Source organism: Taeniopygia guttata, chromosome 4 (genome assembly GCF_048771995.1).
Source record: "Taeniopygia guttata chromosome 4, bTaeGut7.mat, whole genome shotgun sequence".
NCBI classification, from domain to species: domain Eukaryota; kingdom Metazoa; phylum Chordata; class Aves; order Passeriformes; family Estrildidae; genus Taeniopygia; species Taeniopygia guttata.
Window position 1 is genome coordinate 23,682,841 of NC_133028.1, and position 21,552 is coordinate 23,704,392.

At 34.3% G+C, this 21,552-nt stretch overlaps 1 protein-coding gene across 3 annotated transcripts in view; it reads left to right on the forward strand.

The window, feature by feature from the left end:
* Positions 1-19,987, forward strand: part of SLC30A9 (solute carrier family 30 member 9) — a 33,565-nt gene extending 13,578 nt beyond the window's left edge. For 2 of the 3 annotated variants that reach the window (XM_030270988.4, XM_030270989.4), the window contains exons 11-18: positions 1,271-1,406; positions 1,834-1,873; positions 2,311-2,382; positions 2,840-2,947; positions 3,877-4,042; positions 9,374-9,503; positions 12,288-12,401; positions 13,845-19,987. In XM_030270988.4, coding sequence (XP_030126848.4) covers positions 1,271-1,406; positions 1,834-1,873; positions 2,311-2,382; positions 2,840-2,947; positions 3,877-4,042; positions 9,374-9,503; positions 12,288-12,401; positions 13,845-13,889 — 811 coding nt within the window. In that variant the 3' untranslated portion in view covers positions 13,890-19,987. The remainder of the gene's footprint in view (positions 1-1,270; positions 1,407-1,833; positions 1,874-2,310; positions 2,383-2,839; positions 2,948-3,876; positions 4,043-9,373; positions 9,504-12,287; positions 12,402-13,844) is intronic. The other variant, XR_003959992.4, reaches the window with a different exon arrangement.
* The last annotated feature ends 1,565 nt before the right edge of the window (positions 19,988-21,552 follow it).

Sequence of the window (21,552 nt, forward strand, 5' to 3'; positions counted from 1 at the left end):
ATATAGCAGTAAGATTAGTTCTTGTTTGTGCATCACCTTGTTCTTTTTAATTTGCTGTTTTGTGTAATTTCTGAAACATATTGTTTCAGATAAAATAAGAAAAGGGTTTTCTTTTAAGCTCCAGGAATTGGGGCTTCAGTGGCTTGGTGCATGTGTTGTTTGTTGGTGTTTTTTTTTTTTTTTTTGTGGTACACCTTTGCTATGTTTTATTTGAATTGTCGTTATTTCTGTAAGTTGTTCTAGGCTCTTCTGCCTCTTCCAGCTAATAGATCTACTTTTTAAACACCTTTCATGTGAATCACAGGATTTTTTAAAAAATAAAAAGTACTATCCTCTTCCTTTTTTCAACAAAGTGCTTTTATGCAAGCTAGTTACTTCTACCATAAGGAGTTGTGTTTGACATAAATTGCTCTTTGTTTGTATCTAGTAATAGGGATATTGCTTAATAAGTTCTTACAGTGTCGTGGAAGTTATAAGCTGTACTCTCCATGATATTTTCTTGGTGTTGACCTGTTTTGCACCTCATATGTTTGGACAAGTCATTCATTCTTTAAGTACTAGTTCAAAAATGTGTCTAATTTATGGGATTAGTTATTTTTTTTCATTAACAACATCATTAAAATTTAAAAAATGTAAATATTAAATTATGCAAATATTCATTATATCTCGTTTTTCCCTCTCACTCTTTTCCCTTCGTCCTCGGTATAGACAAAAGAAGTGCACTGTTTGTTGATGGTATTAAAACCAAAAAAAGGAATAAATACAAACTTTTAATATTGTTTTGATTCATCCACTGCACTTAAAAACTGCAAGTGTTGGATGTCTGTAGTTAGCTGAACTACTGAGAGATGTGTAAATTTTATTCCCATTAAATTAGCTTTATGAATTATGTAGACTGGCTTCCCACAAAACTAGAGTCGACATTTAGAAGTAGCATTTCACTAAAATCTTAAAGTGGTGTGAATGTTGTTTATTTTGGGATTTTTTTCAGTTGTGAAATAAAATCCTCAGTCATTGTACAAGAGCTAATACAAGATATTTAAAAACAAGTTAGAAAAACATTCATGCTTGATGTCCTTACGTGTATTAGATATCTTTTTTCAAATAGTTTTTTACCCTCATGGATTAGATTTGATTTAGCAGCTTTGACTTAAATAGATGACAAATCATATGACGATAATTTGAGACATGTAAAAGTTAGTGGCAACTTTGAGATATGTTTGTAGAGACGTAGAATCTTATATTCCTAAAATAATTTTCTTTCTTTTAGGTATGGTTTCACAAATATGCGCTATATTGCCTCCCTGATTAGTGGAGTAGGCATTTTCATGATGGGTGCAGGACTTTCTTGGTATCATGGGATCATGGGTTTACTCCACCCTCATCCTGTAGAATCTCTTCTCTGGGTAAGCTAATTTTGTTTGATGTTGTATTTAACACCAGTAACTTAATAAAAAATAGTGGCATAGTCTGAAACTCGCTTCCTGAGTCGGTTTGAGTCCCAACACAATGACCTCAAACCACTCTTAATGAAAATGGGTTTTAAGGAAAAAAAATCTTTAAACTATAGTTGATCCTGCAACACAATGAGCTGTTCTCTAAACCCTGCATCATCCTTTCATATTCCCCCCCCTCCAAGAGGTCCTCCTTTCCTGTTTTGGAATGTATTGCATGATCCAATTATTATTGGTTTCCTTCTCTTGAGGGACAATTACATGACACTCTGGGTAATGTGGTTCTGGAATGCTACATTTGGATAGCCTGTGTTGAATAGATCTGTAGAAATATCCATATAATATAATATCTGATCTGATTCTTGTTTTTTCCATACAGGCATACTGCATTTTAGCAGGATCATTGGTATCAGAAGGAGGTATGCAGTTTCAAGTTTCTATTTAAGTATTTGTAATCTCTTAAGATTACCATGTCAGTAATTATAGTAATAACTGATCTTTGCTAACACAGTGAAGTTTTGAGCTCTGTTGCAAATACTTGTAAACAAACAAAAAGAAACGTGAAAATATTTCTTTTTTATGTAAGTCTGTATAGTAAGAAGTTGAAGAACACAAAATTTGGAAAGTAGACATGGATTACCTTTTTGGTATTAAACTATCAATGAATATAACTGTTCTGATTTGTATGGGAGACACACTTGTGGAAAAAAGTAACTATACTTTATTCAAATTACCAATAATCAGAGCTTTCTTGATTATCTGTTCCTATGATACTATAATGATAAGCTCCTCTTTTCAATATGGAAACAAGTCCTTTTGCCTCTAGCAATTTTCAGCAACAACTTTGTTGTTTCAGCCACCCTGCTTGTTGCCATAAATGAAATTCGGAGGAGTGCTCGAGCCAAGGGTCTTTCATTTTATCAATATGGTATGTATCATTATAGCAGTAAGTATTTGGTGTTATTTAAAATACAATCTGTTTGCTAATATTTTCATAATGATAGAAACAATTTTCTGTTTTCCCTTTTACTTTTCCCTTTATTGATCTATTTTCTATTCTACTAACAAATAACATTTTACAAATTAGGTGAGAACTGTTGATTTAAGAGCGCTAATTAAATACTTAGCTAAGTGTATGTATTGTTCTAGATAAGTACCCGTTTTAATTTTTCTAACATTTCTGAGGAGCTTCCATAATTTGGCTTGTTCTGTATATATATAAATGCTTTCGGAAGTGTGAGCATATGCAAAAATTCAGTTTGCACCTATATAATTGCATAAATTGTTCTTTTAAATTACTGTTGTTAGTATAGTTTAAGTACTATTCATAACATAGTAAAGCTAAATTTTCAGAGCAACATAACTTTTTTTTGTTGTGTGTGCAGTTGTGCAGAGTCGTGATCCTAGTACCAATGTGGTGTTACTGGAGGATGCTGCAGCAGTTCTAAGCGTGGCTGTAGCTGCTACCTGTATGGGACTGACTTCTTTAACAGGTGAAATTCTACACAGAGGCGAACAGAATGTGCATTTTTTCCCATGCATGATGTGAACACAGAACATTTAGTTTATATTGGTTGACTTAAATATGTCTTTGCTCTTCATTTCTGATACTTACACTCTGTAAGCAGATTTTTGAGCTATTTTATCATACAAACTAAGTTATTTTTTTACCAAAGCTAAGATGATCTGTATGCCAAGTGTTTCAAAGTATGTCTTTGCTGCGAAATTAAGTTTTCTAAAGAGGGATGATTACGTATTAATCTGGTTTTAAATATTGATTTTTTAAAGACAATTAATGTTGGAATTTTGTTTCTTCTGGCTTCTAATGACTTAATTGCAATTTTCGCTTTTTATATAGAAGGAATTTTAAAGTTTCATTTCTAGTTTCCTTCATCAGCTTAAAAACACAGTACTATTTCTATAGGTCTGAACATAAATAAGTGTTTGAAACTTACAAAGTACTGTATTCCAGAAATGGTTAATGCTTGCAAATTTTTGAGTTACTGATAAAAGAAGACTGGATTTTGTGCTGGTACCTATGTTTCAGTGTATATAACTTTATGTATAAGTGTATGTTTACTAATATAGAAACACATACAGACAAGAGTTTACTCATTTATTAGTCCTGCAGGAGACAGGAGTGCTTCAGGGGACAGGAGGGACTTAAGACTTTGTTTTATGATAAATAGTTTTGTTCCAGCTTCATCATGTTCCTGGGTAGGAAAAAATTTCCACTGACTTAAGAAAAAAAAAAAAAGTAAAATAAATGACCAACTAAAAAAAACACACCAACCAAAAAAATCTCACTAAACAGCAAAACCCAGAAAACCTGTCAAAACTGTTCTCTTTTCAGTGTGAAATTAGAATTCTCTGCTATGTTTTAGAAATACTCTGTGAAACTAATTTGATATATCTTGTTTAGGAAACCCATATTATGACAGTGTGGGGTCTCTAGGTGTTGGAACTTTGTTAGGAACTGTGTCAGCATTTCTAATCTACACTAACACTGAAGCCCTGCTGGGACGATCCATTGAACCTGAACAACTGCAGCGGCTTACTGAGTTACTGGAAAGTGATCCTGTGGTAAGGTAAGAACCTTTACAGCTCAGTCTCTACTATAAACAACAAAAAGCAAGAAAACAACATTTACTGAGAGAAATCTGATAAGATTACTTTTAGTGTGGAATCTTCTGTATTGGGATTCTAGAGTCTTTATTATTTGCTAACTTCTATTTCTGTGCTAAAACTTTTAGTAAAAGAATACTTGTACCTCTTGTGTGTTAAACAGCTAAAGCAGCATTGCAGATACATTCCAGCTGTCACATTAACTACAGGAATTTATCCATAAAACTATTTTCAAATTCATGAAATGCAAGCACATAAATGATACTGTTATGTTGCTTGAATAGTTTATTAGCGCTTAAATATTTAAATTCTGTTGCTGTTAATAGTCAGTGTGTGGAATTCTGTAGCAGTTGGCAGGATGTGCTGCAGTAGTATTATGATGTAATGGATTCTTCATGTTACATGCTTATAAATTTACTCAATGCTAATTTCTCCTTAGCAAGTCTGCGATTTGTAGTAAGCTGATAGCTCATTGTAATTCTAAGTCTTGCTTAAATGCTTTTCAATGGGCTATTTTAGCTTTACCCTATTAACCTTGATTTAGAAGTAAACTTCTTTTTGTTTCCTTTTAGATCTTTATTTAGGAATATATTTCTGTGTAAATCAGCTGGAGTATTGTAGTGCTTTTTTTATTTGTAGTCATTTTTGAGCCGTGGAGGGAAAAACTCCAAGCCGATTAGTTTATATTACCAGAGTACTTGAAAGAAGCCAAGTGCTGGCACCATCACAGTTCCAAGCAAGAAGTCTGGATGACATGCCCCTCATTCCAGAAGCTGAACAAGAATCCTATTTGGAATAGAATTCTGTTAGAATTTTCACATGTCAGTTAATTAAGTATTTGTGGTGGCCCTGGATTAGGCTGAATGGTGAAGGATGTGTCAACAGTGCTGTGTTAGAGTAGGTGAGTTCACATGACTTCTGTAGTTCTTTTATCCAAAATGCATAGGTGGCTTTTGCTTGTCTCAGGCTGAAATAATAAAATTTCTCCTAGGCCAAGTACCATTTTATATTGTATTCCATTTTGTAGGTGGCTCTGACTTCTCAAAAGAGCAGACTTAGTTCATGTTCTTCTTGCTGCAGTTTTTTTAAAACAAGAGGTACCATAATTTTTAAAAAGTGTGAATAATAAAAGAAATAAAGATTTGTGAGAAACTGCATATTTTTATTTTTTTGTGGTTAGAAGCTGAAACATGTTTAGGTGCTTGTCATACTCTCTGTATGCACTTTGTCTTCAGTTATCTCTTTTTGAAATACATTATGTTACCAGCTTTGGTTCCTTTCAGTGCCCAGTTTGTCTTTGACCAAGTTCTTACAACAAGCCTGCTATCTCTAGCTTGGGTAACATACATCTTCTAAGAGGACACCTGGTCTTAATCTCAGTTCTCTGCAACGTAAACTTATATTACCCTTGCTTGTTACTAGGTATAGGTAGGTATAATTTGGATAAAAAGCTGAAAAATAAACAAACCAAAGGATGAAATAAGGAAAAAAAAATAACAGCTGAAATGAGGAAGCCTTTAAACCTTAAGTATCTCTTCAAAGGGCTACCTGTATATTGACTTCAACATAAGCTTTGGACTTCTAGGAGTGTCAGCATTTTCTTGAACATTCAAACTCTCACATTTTCTTAAATGGAAATGTGTAGTAGCGTGTTGTACTCTTACATATCCTCTGAAACCAAATGTGAAAGAAAAAGCTCCTGATTGCTGGCCTGCTTCTAATAGTGACTAATATTTCCTTTTTAATTTCAACCTTTCAGACTTTTCAGTTCTCAATGCATTGTTGCTCCCAGAATATTCCTCCCTTATTCTTTCAGGCATGGTTTGCAATGTTTATTTTCACATGTGTTTTGCCAAATCAGAAGGAGCTCTATTAGGCAATCGTTCAATATTCATCAGAAAGTATGTTAGATCCAAATTGACAGAAGGATCCAGGGGCTCTGATATCTACTCCCTCAGCCCCTGTTAACACCACACTTAAGTTGCTATTCCAGCAGTAGCTTGCCCAGACATTGTGATCTACTGCTAATTATGAAGTCTTTGATTATCAGACAATACTAACTGCTGTCCTACTAAAATAAGTCTCTCTGGTGGTATTTTTTCAACTAAATCTTGATACTTTATTTTTTTTATAACAGGATTGTTTGACAAGACCTACATTCCCTAAAATCTTAATGACAGGAATTAATGTTCTTAATACTGAGTTTTAAGTTTTAATACTCTCCACTTTTCTAACTATTTTTCCTTCAACTGTCAAGTGAAGCTGTCCTTACTTAAACGAATGGACTTGTTTACTCTTCTTAAATTTTGGCACAGTGTTGTTCATCTGGTTTTTGTTTTAATTCTCATCACTATTGCAAGATGAAAAATTAATTTGCCTTCACAGTTATTCTTAGTTCTTTTAGCTCTTGAATATAAGTTATGGAACCTCTTGGATTAGAAGCATTTTCTTTCATTTAAATATCCAGCATGCTTCTTTGCTTTAAGTAGGGAAATGCTTTGTTGTACTAATATAATCTTGCTTTTTTAGATCAAGAAGACAATTACTGCATATTTTTTCCTATTCTGTTTCATCAGTAACAATTCCATTTCTGTCTAGTAGCAGGCTTATTTCCATGTTATCCTTTGGTTTTGATGTACTTAAAAAAAGTTGGTTTGTATCATACTCTGCGACTTTTTCTTCTGCTTCTCCTTTCAGCTTGTTGGACTTGATAATTTCCCCTTTCTTTTAATTTTTCTTAGTAATTTCTAGTTGTGTCCCATATTTAACTCTTGATCCTGAACAGACTTTCATAGTTGTTCTCAGCTGGAAAATGATTTGATTTTATTTTTGCTGTACAGACTTTCAATTCTTAACTCTCATTGACACCTTTGGTGCTTAAATCATTCTTGTGTTCAGCTTAACTGAACTGTGGGAGATTAGCCTTTCATAACTGTGAAATAAAATATGTGATGTGGTGCAGGCTGTCCTATTTCTGTTCTTATGGAATTTCATCACAGATTCCTAGGCATAAGCTATTTTTAGTGACAGTTTCATCTTTAATTTTACTTCATTGTAACAGATGTTGTGTCGTTGTGCTTCTGTTGTGCTGGAAAATCTGTCATTCTGGTTTAAATGAAAACCAAAAATATTATAACCAATTGCTCAAAACCAGTAACTTGATGTTCTCTGACAGATTTTTCATTAATTTGAAACTTGCTCTTTTCCTGAGTTCGAATTGGTGATTTCTACTAACCATCCAGAAGCTTCCATAAGCGACTTTGTGGCTTAAGACTTAGGATATACATTTGTATTTTTGAATGATTAGTGATTTTTCTCCTTCTGACTTACTGTCTTATCTTTCCTGGGCAGATTATATGCATTAAGGTAGACTGTTTTCCTTCATATTTATGGAATGTGCATAATTTCACTAAATTTTATCAGGCTACTGCTTAATGAGAATCTCAAATACCACTTGTTATCTTCTTGCTTAGTTCTGATAGGCACTTGATATGTCTTCAACTTTTTTGAATCACATGGCTCCAAATTCTCTTTATTAACTACATCTATTATCTGAAATACCCTCTTTGGGATGAGGTAGTTTGATGCCATCTAGTTTGCTCCAATTAATACAGTTTTGATTTGGTAACTTCTCACAGAATAGTTGTGTGAATTGGAATGGAGCTGGAAAGTCTTTATTGCTACCAGTAACCTCATAGTTCTTTTAATCTGCTTAAATATTTACTATGATGTATTTTTTTGGTGCCACTATCTTTAGTTCACGTACTATTTCTTTTTTAATATGCTTACCCCTCCTCCACCCGGAGTATTACAAGTAGTATTCTGTAAAAATTTCCTTTAAGATTGTTCATCTTAAAGTTTCTGTCTCCTGCTCTATTTTGGCTGTTCATTCTAACAGTCTCCTTCTAACATATATGCCTTCTTTCTTCATGCATGGCCTGTGAATTATTTCTGATTTATAAACATTCAGATGCAAAGAAGCATTTCTAGTTGGGAAGAGTAAATTTGCTTAGGACAATGGGCATGCTAAATTTACAGATTCTGTGACATTGCATGACTTAGCAAAATAAATGGAGTCAAAGTTTGGTGCTTTCCATGAAGTGATCTGCATTGGGGAATCTAAATTTTGTGTTAGAATTTACCAAATAGTCAAGAATGTATTTTTCTGTTAATAAAACTAAAAGTCTTTGAAATGTTTTATACTTGTTTTACTTTGAAAATGTCAGAAGCAGGAATTTAAAAAATATGAACCTTTTGTGATTTGTGTCCCGTGTTTTAGTCTCAACTTATTTTTTCTGACCTTGATGGGAAAATGTGGAAACTTGCTCTGCAGTGGCAATTTTAAATTTTCTTGGCTTTGAAGAGAAACTGAGTTTCTGTTAATATAATTAGGAAAAAAATTAAGTATTTTATTTTGTGTTTATTTTACTCCTGAAATTTATCAGTATGTCTTGGTCCTGAGTTTGCTTCTTCTCCCAGAAAATTAAGAGCTTGTTGTTTACTACCTATATGCACATATTAGAATTTGTCCAACAAGCTGGAACAAAACTCTGCTACAGAAACCCAAATTTTTTCTCAGGACCAAATTATAAACATTAGAGCTTTCATGTTCTAGTATTTATTATGAGCCTTGAAATAAATATAGATTTTCAGCATTTACAAACAGGTCTAATATAAGCTGTGATTAATAGTTCTGAAGGATAAAAAATTAGTTCCAAACACAATATCCATAACTTTTGCCTAAGTCAAATGTATTTTTGAAAACTCTCTAAAAGATCTTGCCTTTACCACCTTTAGGAAAGGACACATCTATAATGCAATGTGTCCTTTCATTAATTAACAATAAGTTCCTTTTCTCAGAATTGAGGTTACTAAAAGACTGTTAATTAGTGTCATGTATATGCACGAAAAATTCTCTGCAGGGGAAAATAAGTTGGACTTAAACTTTTAACACACAATGGGGAAATTCTCACATTTTTAATTGTGGAATTTTAAAAAATATTCTGTTAATCTAGTTCTAAATCTGTAATGCTTCTGGTTGTCTGTCTTCTATTACAGTGATTTATAGATATGTTGGTGTTGCAGAAACCTGTGGAAATGATAGAACCAATTAAACATAAATCAGTATTTAATGGAAGTGTGGGTGGGCAAAATGAGATTTTTTGGTCAAAGACTGACCTTTTAAAATTACAGGATCATTTTGTTGTGACAGTATTGTTAACATGAGAAGTCAAACTAGCTAGTGGTTTGTTCTATGTTGTTTTACATCGCCTTTAAAAATGGATGTGTTTCAGAGCAATTCATGATGTTAAAGCCACAGACATGGGAATGAGCAAAGTGAGATTCAAGGCAGAAGTAGACTTTGATGGACGTGTTGTTACTCGGTGTTACCTGGAAAAACAAGATATTGAACAGCTGCTACAAGTATGTAGAAAAAATTGCTTTTGTAACCCCCAATATTTGATACTTACTTTCCAATTTCAAGTACCTCTAAACCTAAAACTTGCAAATTGATGAGATACATTTCACTTCTTACTTTGAAAGGTTGCAGATGTTTTTTAGTAAGTGTTACTTTAGTTAGTGTTTTAAATGTACTTAGAGAGAACTGTATTATGTGCTGCTGAAAAAGACCTACATTTGGCCTGAGAAGGAGGAAGGTGGATTTTTTTTTAAATTCATTACCCTCGAGATTGGCTCAGGTGGTCAGAGCCAAGTGATAATAATGCCAAGGTTGTGCATTTGCTCCCTGCACTGGCCATTCATATAAGTGTTGGAGTAAATAACCCTTGTGTGTCACTTCCACTCACAATATTCTATGATTCTGTGATTGTTTTGTTAGAAAATCCAGATCTGTAAAAATGAAAAAATGATAAGAACATAATTATTCCAATACATTTATTGAATTACAAGATCTGCAGTTAAAGCTAGAAGCTTGTCACCTGCACATAGGCATCTGTTTTGGCAGAGCCATTTGCCCTGGGTGTTGGTGATGCTGGGGTTCACAGGTCCAGCTGTTCAGACTCAATGTGAATATGGATTGCCAGCATCACATGATTTAACATTTCAATGATGTTTAACAATTAAGCATCCTTTAGTAAGTACCAGTCTCTGATTTCAGTGTAGTTCAGAGTAGCCTTACTTAAGCCCTCTTTTCAAGACTGAACTTGAACTTCTCTGCTGTATTCTGTACGGCAGGATTATGAAGTATGAAGAAAATAATTATTTATCCAAATTAAAAGGAGAGTTTTAAGTGAGAAAAACGTTTTGACAAGACAATGTTTTTGTTTTCACTGGTACCTTTCTAATGTACATTTGTTTGTTTACAAAATTTCTTTCTTTTCTACCTTTTCAAAATGAAATACAGATGTCTGCATTTTGTCTGTCCATTAAGCAAGTACTTGGAAGTTATATTTACTTTAAAATTTTACATTGCAATTTTAAAAAGCATTAGTCAGTATCCCAGTTTTAAAAACATGTTAATGTCAAAATAAGAATTAGGTATGTGTATGTATAGTGCAATATCTGGTCTGTTCATCTACTGGATTTCAATAGAATACATTTTTTGAGAGGAGGAGTGCTATCAGCTTTGTACCACTGAGACACTGCAACTTTGCCTAGTTTTAGATTGCCAGTTGTTTTGCTGTTGCAGTTTTTAGTACTAGTCTTCTTTTCAAGGTTTTTTTAGCTTTTATTCTTTACCTGCTATTCCCTTTGGCAATTGCATACAACCTCCACTAGTTCTTACAATACTTGGAGTATTGTTGGGAAAGATCTTCCTGATTGATTCTAGGTTGGCAACTGTTTCTTACACAGGTCATTGTTGTTTCATGTAGTAACCTCACATCAGCTATAAAAACATCATTGAGGGATAGCTCCTTTCAGTAGGCTTCAGCCATCTGAAGTCAGAGGCAGACACTGTGCTTGCCTTTTGATCTATACTTTTCAAATAAGCAGCTCATTCAACTAGCACTGCTGTCAACGTTATTCTTCCTACAGCTGTGAAATATTTATTGAAATGCTGTCATTTAGATTACCTTGGTTTTTTTCTTGTTAGACTTTCTGTTATTGTAGTCATGGGTTATTGTGGTTGAGATATGTTTTAAGCTTGCTCAATTACATTATTCTTCTTCAGCTTTAGAGCAGTGAGAAGGGAAGAGAAGTTGCTGTCATGTACTTGTATGCACAAGAAGAATTAGTTGTTTCATAATTTGTGACTTTTTGCAATAACCTGTTTATCCTAAACATACTGCAGCTGAGATAAACTACAGGGCAAATGGCTTCCAGACAGGTTGGTGTGAGACCTCTAAGGAAAGCTCATGGCTTTAAACTGAGAGACATAAAGTAGATATAAGAAAAAATGCTTTACTGTGGTGGCTGGGATGGGGAGACAGTGGAACAGGCTGCCTAGAGGGAAGCTGTGGATGCCCCATCCCTTGGGGTTTTTAGGGCCAGGTTGGACAGGACCCTGAGTAACCTGGTGTGGCAGAAAGTGTCCCTGCCCATGGCAGTACGGGAACAACTAGATGATATTTAAGGCCTTTCTGACCCAAACCATTATATGGTTCTATGGCAATACTGTAGTACCTGCTTTGGTGCTGCTGTTGTCTGTGGTATTTTGGAGGGTGGAGTTTAACATACTGTCTTCCTTAAGCTCATTCCATCTGTTTCTTATGCTGTTGGTTTCTTAGTCTGAGTTCCTGTCAACTGTCTTCAAGTTTCTGATGTTATGGAGGAGTCATATTTACAGCAGCATTTGTCATAATCCTTGTGGACTTTCAGATGGGTTGGTTATGTGATGCCCAGACTAGACAGTGTAATGGAATAGCAAGAATGTAGAAAATGGAGAAGGAATACATGGGGACCCTGCTCTGCCTTGCTGTGAGAAATACCTCAGAAACTTCTAGAAAATGAATTATATTCTCTAAACTTATTTGGAAAGTTAAGGAGGAAATCAATTGCAGGTAGAAAAACGTTTTGTATTAAATGCAGGTGTAATGACAGAGCCAGCTGTTTTCATCAAATAGATGCTACTCTTCTGTGTCTTTGAGACACAAGAACAGATGATGTTTTGAGAGTAAATGGCAAAAGCTGAAGTGTTTTGTTTAGGTTTTTTTTTCCTCCCTCTTGAAATATGTCAAGACCCTCTGGAGTGTTATTCCTTTATTTTCTTTTTCTCATCTCAATCTCTTAAATTTAATTTCTTCCTAGGAAATTCAGCAAGTGAAAACCCTTGAAGAATTAGAAGCCTTTATGCTAAAGCATGGCGAGAATATCGTTGACACGCTGGGAGCTGAAGTAGACAGACTTGAGAAGGACCTGAAGGTAAATTTAACTGCTTATTAGTGAGTGCTTATTCTGTGATATATTTTAAACAGTATCTCTGCATCTAGTTTCTGAGATTTCATTTGTAAATATGAGAGATGGAAGGAAGTTGATATTACAAATGCAGATTTTCTTGCTCTAGTATTATTATCTGAGTTCTGACCACCAGAAAGTCCTTGCTTTGCCACTGATCCATTTGTTAAATTTTTTGTTCCATTTCATACCAACATACTACAAATTTTCATTCAGTAGACCTGAAAGTGTCTTTTTTTACTGTATTCTCACAATGCCAGACTATTTATAGGTCATTGAATTCTGTTTTGGCTGTAAAAAAGTAATTTTTTTTGTTTTAAACTGGTTATTAGAATTGTATCAAATATTTATGGGTGATGGGACTGCTATTCAGCATCTTTCACTCCTGTTGAATCTGTACAGTGTTTGTTTTACTTTACAAAAGCCTCTCTTTTCTTTTTTTTTCATTCTGCAATTTAAATATCCTCTAGCTGATGCAAGAAAGGGTTGTTCCTATTTTTAATTTTGTAAGTATGTTGAGGCTGTCAGTCTTACTTTCCTGTTATGAATTCAAAACTACAAGTATACTGACCCTCAGATAAATGCAGTCCTGCCATGACTGTTCCTTCTGGCCATGAGACACTACTCAAGAGCATGTCTGTCCTTGCTTGTTATATTTCATAAATATTCTAGCTTAAGTTTCTATTCCTAGGGTTGTCCTTTTTAAGAATCAAAATACTATTTTTGATTTTATTTGCACCATCTGAATCAGTTTTTCATACATGGTTTTTGAGGAGGAGGATCATGCCTAAAGTTTTTATAAGCATGTATACTGCTTTTTGGTATAGGCATATATATAGTGATTGTGTAGGTATTGAATATGCTTTACTATATATGCTAGTCAGGTTTACGTGCTGGATATCTTTGAAGTCATGACTTTGTCATGGATTGTACAATTCATGTCATGGTGATAATATATTTCTGTAATATCAGAAAATGCATATTTCTTAATAGAAACAATGTTCTGAATCTTTATAAATAGCTTCAGTGGCATAGAACAAATTATTTCAGCAATCTTACCCATTATTCAGGAAAGTATCTGTTAAAACTTTAAAAAAGTGAGGTGTGTATATATATTTGTATAAAACTCTACCGCCTTGTTAAAATTGAAAGCTCCTCCATACTTTATAAAGCATAAGAACTAATTTATCCATGATGTTGAAAAGTATTTTTCAAATAAAAAGATGACTTGGCCTTCCAAGAATGCCTTATAATATAGACAATGTTTATTGAAACTCTTCCTGATTTTAAAATAGTCCCTATGTTACCCAAAAAGGGGATTTGTTATCCAATTGACAACATCATACTAGAAACACATTAGATGTGCAAAAATGAATATTTTCAATACACTGTTTTTAAATTTTATTTCAGCAACGAAATCCTGATGTTCGTCATGTGGATTTGGAGATACTGTAGACTTGAGCAGAAGAAGTCTTCAGGTTGCTACACTTATGGAAAGAAGTCATGTAAAGGGCTGAAAAGCTTCTGAGATTGCAGTGACCTCAGCACCATACCTCGCTTCCTTTGCTGTAGGCTTCCTGGACTGTTAGCACTGCTTCTGTTTCTGGAAGAGCGCTAGACTTGCAGGCAAAAAATTTCCATGGAAAAATCAGTTTCAGAAAGCTACTTGAGTTAAATTCCACAGGAGAGTCTGCCCAAGTACATTCACTGCGATTCAGAACTTACAACTTGAGGTTTAGTTAGGCAAATACAGCTGCCTGAAACTATACAACACATGTAGTTTTTCCATTTGTGTCCCTTTGCAGTCTGTTTGCACTTCTTTAGTTTCTTTCAAGATATCATTAAAGGTTCTTGGGAGATATTAAGATTAGCTAGGAAGAGTTTGTTCCAGTGGAACCTGCCAATGTTAAATTGTAATATTTCAACTGTGTGATTGTTTCACAGTTTTTCTTTTCTATGAGATAAATTGTTTCAAATGGGCGCTGGCCTTATCTCAAGTACCATGACCTGGAAACCTGCTTTTTGCCACCATTACAACTGCACTTCAGGAAAACAAGGCTTTTCACCTTAGAGGAGCCAGCTGTATGGTTTAGCCAGAATACATTGAGTTACTGTGAAAAATTACTGTGTACAAATTTCGGTGCACTTCCTCTCTTTAAATTTTGCTTTTTTCCCTACTTTAACACTTGTTCTCTTATTTGTAAGTATCTTCAGATGTGATCTGGGAGATATTTATGGTAGTGCTTATTAAAAGTTACCTGGCATTTTTGGCTTTTTATATTTTAATAGACTCTATTGCCAGATAAGGTCTTTGCTAGAAGATATGAGAGATGTAGCTGGAATATATAATAGTAAAAAAATGATCTATTTATAATTAAACAAATGAATACATTGTATTTTTAATTTATTTGCCTTTAGATATTACCTGAATTCAAAACCACTTAGCCCAAATTTTTGTATAACTTGAGCTTGCTTGTTTGGAAAAGTAGAGTAATTCCATCAGTGGTCCTCAACAATCCAGAGATAAGTGATTAGTTTATAACTTGGAAATGTGAAATTCTAGAGCTGTGTACAATTGTCTCAAGGCTTTCTGCAGTAGGTACTCAAGTCGTATCAGATACTTTGAGACCTTGTCTTTATTAATAAGGCCATGAGTACTGAACATGCAAGTTGAAATATAAATGAAATAACCATATTTAAGTAGCACTGATGACAAGTCTTTATGCACTTTAATGTAAAAAAAGATTTGCTTGTGGGTGACAGGTAGTAATAAGACCATCCTAGTAACTCAGTTGCTGAGTAATGGCTGAATTGCTAAAAGAAGAAGTGTTGATATGAAACACAAGTCTTCAAAAATCAATTTAAGATTCTATTATAAGCATTGCAGCAAAGAATTGTGGAGACCAATATGTACAGATTTGACTAAAAACATTTTAGGATATTTTTTTCATACTAGGTGTCACTTCATCAGTGAACAATGAGAATTTAACATAACATGCCTTTTTGACAACTGCAAAGCACTTTGCATGCTGGTCATTTTAAGTAAAAAAACATTCCAGAATTAAGTTACATATGGGGCTTCACAAACAGTTATTGTAGGTGAAAGGATCTTTTTGGTACCCTTTTCCATAATCCCTATTCACTGGTGGCTTCTTTATAGCATATTACCTTATTATGGCTAATTCAAAAGAAGGCTTACTTTATCTGGTTTTCTCCTACTGCAAAACTAGTTAGTATATTTAAGCCTGATGATTTAAAATGCAGTTTAAAGGTAATTTGGAAGTCTCCAATATGAAATAAATAAGGCATATTTTTAGCACATGATAAATAATTTAGCTTTCTCCTCGCCCTTCTATGTAAAATTCATCTCATCTCAGTATGCACTCTCCTGGTATTAGTCTTATTCATGAAGAGCACTGGAACCTGGTAACGCATAACATGTTTTCTTCTCCTTGGAATATCTATATGGATTTTGAATTTGAATAAACACATTAATAAACCAGTTTTTTAGAAATCAAAAACCTGAAGAGAAGTGAAACTGGTAAAATGTTCTTCCTGCAGAGGTTAGTGAAGACAGCCAATGTGATCCAAGTGGTTTGCATGCTGGAATTACTGATGAATGAATAGTGTCAGTGTGCACTTTGCAGGGCAGAACTTTCCCTGTAAGATTAGTAAATATTATCTCAATACCAAAGTGTTCCTGTATAATTTTCAAGAGGAGGTATGAGCTTATATTGTTCCAAGTCATCTGCTCCAAAAGCCTATAAAAATGGTTTTTTTATTCACTGGAGATGTAATTCATCTGAATTCTGATCTTAGTTTTCTTATTTGAGTCAGAAAAATGCCCATTCACACCTTCTGTTTATATTCCAAGATAGAATTGAGTTCCTTGTTTCCCCGTTACTTTTATAGCATCACGATATGCTAAATTCAGGATATCAGGACTTGAATGGTTTTAGGTACATTACTGTTGACCAGTCTGAGCACCCAGTTCCATGTTTTGAAGTGACCTGGATGGTGATGTACTACAAAAAGGCAGGCAGACTGGTTTTGGCAGTACTTTGTGAGTTTACATGTCATGCAGTTGGATGGAAGTACTGATTCATTGAGCCTGCCAGGTTGGAAAAGAATACTAATTCCAAGCTGTTACATTTTAATTTATATGTTATAATTTGCAAATTGTTTTTAGGATATGACATTTTTACTGATAATTTTTCTTTAACTGTCTTTATAGTCAAAATTTTTGAGGTAATGTGGGTCCACAACTTAGTTTACTTCTGTTTTAATGTTTTTGAGGAAAATAATTAGCTAATAAATTTACATATACATGATAGTCCTCAGATTAAAGAACTGTACATGTGTGGAGGAGTGAATTTTTCTTTATCATAAATGCAATTACAAAATGGGGTTTTTTTACAGATTTTAAGGAAAATAAGTGAGGATTTACCTAACAATAAAGTTATATTCTAGGATTTTTTCAATTAAGGTGTGGTGTTTTAAAGTAATTTATTTCTGTAGACTGGCATTGTGGGTTCTATTTTTTCAAATTTTGTTCAAAGTATGGCTGCCCTCTCTGCTTTGTGGAAAATTTTTATATGCTGTGCAGTGACTCATAATTCTGTAAAACTTAAAATGTTTGAAAAACTTGTCTTAGTGTTCCAATATACTGAATGATCTTAATGTATCTGAAGTCCAAGTTGGCTGGATAGTAATAATGTTTTTCTATAGAATATTTTTTTCTGTAAAAGATAAAATTCTGAAGTGATTATCCTTCCCCCAGCAATGAACTTCAAGTCTAAATTGTCTCCATTATACACTGGAATTCAGCATTTGATGTGGTGTCCCTTTCTCCCTCCACTTTTACAGCATTTATTAAGGGTACAGTGGTAGTAGTAAACACCCTGGTAGATTACTGTACTACAGGGACTCTTTGGTGGTTTGTGTTCTGGTCCAGAAGCAGTGGGGGAAACACATTTGTTAAGGACAAGTTTGCATCCTTTACTCCCTGTGACTCATCCTTGAACTGAAGGCTTTTTAGACTCCAATTTTTTTTCTTCCTTGAATTCCCACACAGATTTTATTGCTTTTTAAAAGTAACTCTTAGAGAAAGAAGCTATTATGAGCATCTTACATTTTTAAAAGCAGGGCTGAATTCTACTCTTGGTCTGTGAATTTTGTCCCGTACTTCCTGTTCATTAATAGTTGGGAATAGTGATTACTGTTTTGAAAGCTACAAACCATGTTAGTCAAAACCAAGTTTTCTGATTCTGTGAGTTTTTTTTTCAGCTGTATCTGGACACTCAGTTTTTGAGAGATTTCTACTGCCCCCTCTTTGATAAAAGGAGACTGCAGGAATGATTTTAGGTATGTTTTGTCTAGGTTATACATTGATTGCAGTCCTGTTTCCTCTTTATTTGTAATAAATTTAGCTGTTTTTTCTTTTTCTGTAACAAAGAAAACAATATATATAACGAACTATCTCTAATAGTGATGAGTACATCAAATACAGTCTTCATGCAAAGACTTTCTATGCCCTTCTCTATTCAAAGTTGGCGATTTTTGAAAATTGTCAATGAAGTAATCCTTTTTCTAAACTTGACTTAGATGTTTTCCTTATAGAAGAAACCAGAGCACCATTTTGTTTAAGATTTGAAAACAAAGTGTTTCCTTTTATGGTCTTATGTTCTTGAGGCATTTTGGCATGGTAGGATAATTGATGAATATTGACTCGTGTACAAAACCTGCCCTTCTGTGCATATCTAGAGGCTTACAGAAGTGAATATAAAATGACAGTGTGCTTTTTTTCCTTCTAGCTTAAGTGTTGTGCTGCTTCTATTCTTATTGTTGGCTCTGAATGGGGAGTACCATTAACATCTCTTTTGCAGAGTTTACCTGCTTAATGTAAATGAGAAGTTGAGATGTACCAAAAAGATTTTTTTTAATACAGGGTTTGCATAGCTTAAGTAATTTTTCCTTTCTTGTTAGTGAGACACAAATCATTAAGATCAAAAGTAGACTATATTACATAAAAAAAGAAATAGGAATCCAGGCTCTAAAGCACAATAGTTCAATTTTTGAAATGTATATCCTTTGAGGAAAATAAAACAGAAGCTCTAAGTGGATGTATGGTCTATAGAAACTGCAGTCAGGCTTTGCTGAAGCAAAAGAAATTAAACTAAAAGTATATGATTAAAAGAAAAGAACCCAAGGAAGGAAAAGACCCAAGACACTGAGCATCTGGAAATAGGAAAGGATGAAAATAATCTAAAAAACTTGTCCAGAAATAAGAAATAATGATTGGAGAATTCCCTATACTGAAAATCAGAGCTTCTGTCTAACTATGTCCTGATACGGTGTTCAGCCTTGCAGGTACAAACCTATTTGTCCACTGAAGACTGCTAAGGGTGATGTTGTAATCTCAGTTTTTGTTGGTGGGATGTGTTTGGTAAGTAGAGGGTGAGTAATGTTATTTGTGGAAGTGAGAACTAGAGTGAATTAAAGAGAAAATTAATTTATTCTTTTAGACTGAAGCATCATATTGAATGTGCTGTGGGAAAATAAGTGCTCTGTTGTAATGTCTGCAGAATTCTTGCAATGGACTGTAGTCATTGATGAATACATTCGTCTTTATTTTTCAATTTACTGAGATGTCTGTGGATAAGCAAGATTTCTAATTAATGTTCTGAAAAGGAGATAAAACATTCAAAATATAATGTGAAAAGGACGTATGTTTTTAAAATAACACAGACATTATAGCACATTATAATAGATAGGCAGAAAGTATTCTGTTTACGTAGGGTGTTTGTGGACATTTTTTTCTTGTGTAAATCAAAGCTACCAATTAAAATAAAAGGCCATGGTTACTTTTTATAAGTGTTACACTAACAGCAAGCCCAGTCAAATTTTTGTATAGCCAGCATTCATAGTTCTGTTCTGAGGTGCCTGTTAAAATAGTGGAATACTCATCCATAATCTAGCATAAATTTGGTTTTTGTAATCTAAATTACAAAATTAGACTGTTTAAAACTTTTGAGGTTATGATCAGCTGCTTCAAATCTGAAGTCAGAAGAAAAAAGGAAGCAATGATGTATAAATGATGTAATATAAAAGGGATTTTGTAAGCTCCTCTTCAAATTAAATATGCTGAAGGACTGTGTGAAAACTGTTCGAAAAATGCCTAAAGCGTTTGGAAAGCATTTTGGCTATTGCCAAGATGGCATTAAATTTGAAAGTCAACAGAGAGAATTTTTCACCCGTGGTACAACTTTCAAAGGGCAATGTCAAAGTCAAAATCCATTTTTCCATGCAATCTTTTAATCAGATTCACCAGTCCCCTCCCCACCCCATGCCTTGCATTTTGGTGTATCGGCTTTTTCATTCTGTGTCTTGGTTACTCCATATTGGTATGGGGCAGTCATTTTGATTTGTGAGGTGTAGACCTTGGAATACTTACCTGCATATGTTCTTTGTTCTGTAATTATACTTGAATTCAGTACATTCTGTATCGTGGCTGGAAGTTGTAATTTCTCAGTAAAATGTTACATAGCCAGTAAGGGTCGTGTTCTGTTAATTTAAGCAATTTTATATGTATTGGAAAAGTAAGCAATAACACTGGCTTTAGGCAGCTGATGATTCACTATGTTTCTGAATTCCAAGAGCATATAACTGTTTTATGGATGTCAAACAAAGGTTCTGTCCATCTCTTTGTGCTAGTTATTCAATCTGCCTTTGCAACACTGGCACACACTGTTCAATAGCATGTGCTGGGTGAGGGAGCAACATGCCCAGGCTGGCCAAGCTCTGTATTTGTTCTCTTAACCTCACTGGCAAATCTGCCTTTCATCCTGTTCTCTCCTTGCCCTCAAAGAGGATGGTTCCTTCCCCAGTACTGGGAAAACTCTTTCTGCCTGGCTCGGAGGCCCACTGGCACTGTCTCCAGTTTGGATTACCTGTCCTGATCCAGATGGAAGGATGACATGAAGAAAGGTAGTACTACAGATGGGCTGCATGTCTGTGTATAGTCAATGGTATGAAGAATTCCTTGAAGAGGTTGGATTTAAGTGTTAGGCTTGCATAGTAACCGTAGTTTCACAATCCCAGCAAAGCTGTCCAAGCCTCTTAAGAAAAGGCTTGAAATTAGTCAGCTTAGAAAGGATTTAATGTACTGTCTGGTACACTTAAGTTCTGCCTCTTATCACTAATACGAATAAAACTGCTTATTTATCCAGTTATGGGAAGAATTGCTTCTAACTGGGCCAAAAAAAATTATGTGGTTGGAAAGAAGAGTCAAAAGTGTCAGAAATCTGGCTAATGAAGTGGAGAAACTTGAAAAACTGTTTTTTGTCTGTATGGTATCACATACTAGAAATAAAGGGGTCAAGCAACATTGCAGGAAAGATTTTGGCTATGCACTGTATGTCCTTATTGCTAAACATGTTTCATTTCATAGTGAAGAGATTCCCTTTCTCAAGGGAAGTTTGTTGGATTCCTATGGTTATGTTGTGCTTTTTTTTTTTCCTCTAATGAACCACATAGCACAAGATCCACCTGAGCAGGGAAGTGAGACTTGAGGGCCTCATCTCTTGTCTATTTGAGGTCAAGTTCAAATACTGGGCTGTCTTTGGGATGTTGGAATAACCAAGGAAGTGGTCTCAGCCACTTCAAAAGAGGGAAAGAACTCTGTCATTTCACATAATGTAACCTGGAATCTTCCAAATACTTTCTTTATTTGCTGTCTGTGACATTTATTGAAAGGGCATTCCAAAATAATTGTGTTAAATCAGGGGTAATGGGTTGAAGTGGGACCTTGCAGTCAGCTGGTTGAAGGTGATCTTAAAAGTGCTGTTCAAGAAGGAGTTTTGCCTGTCTTTGCATATACTTTATGAAGGACTTATTAAAAGATCATGAAAAGTAAACCTTCCTTTAGTGTTTGAATTAAACTTTTTTTGAAAACCCTAGGAAAATGGACGTAATTTCTGCTTTCACCAGCTCAGCTCCCAGTAAATTACAAGTATTGATTTTCCTAAGCTCTTTGTGATTTTATTTTTTTTTTAATTTAAACTTCAGTTCTGATGCTGAACTGGGGCTTAGTAAGCTCTTTTCTAGGTTCTCTTTCTGA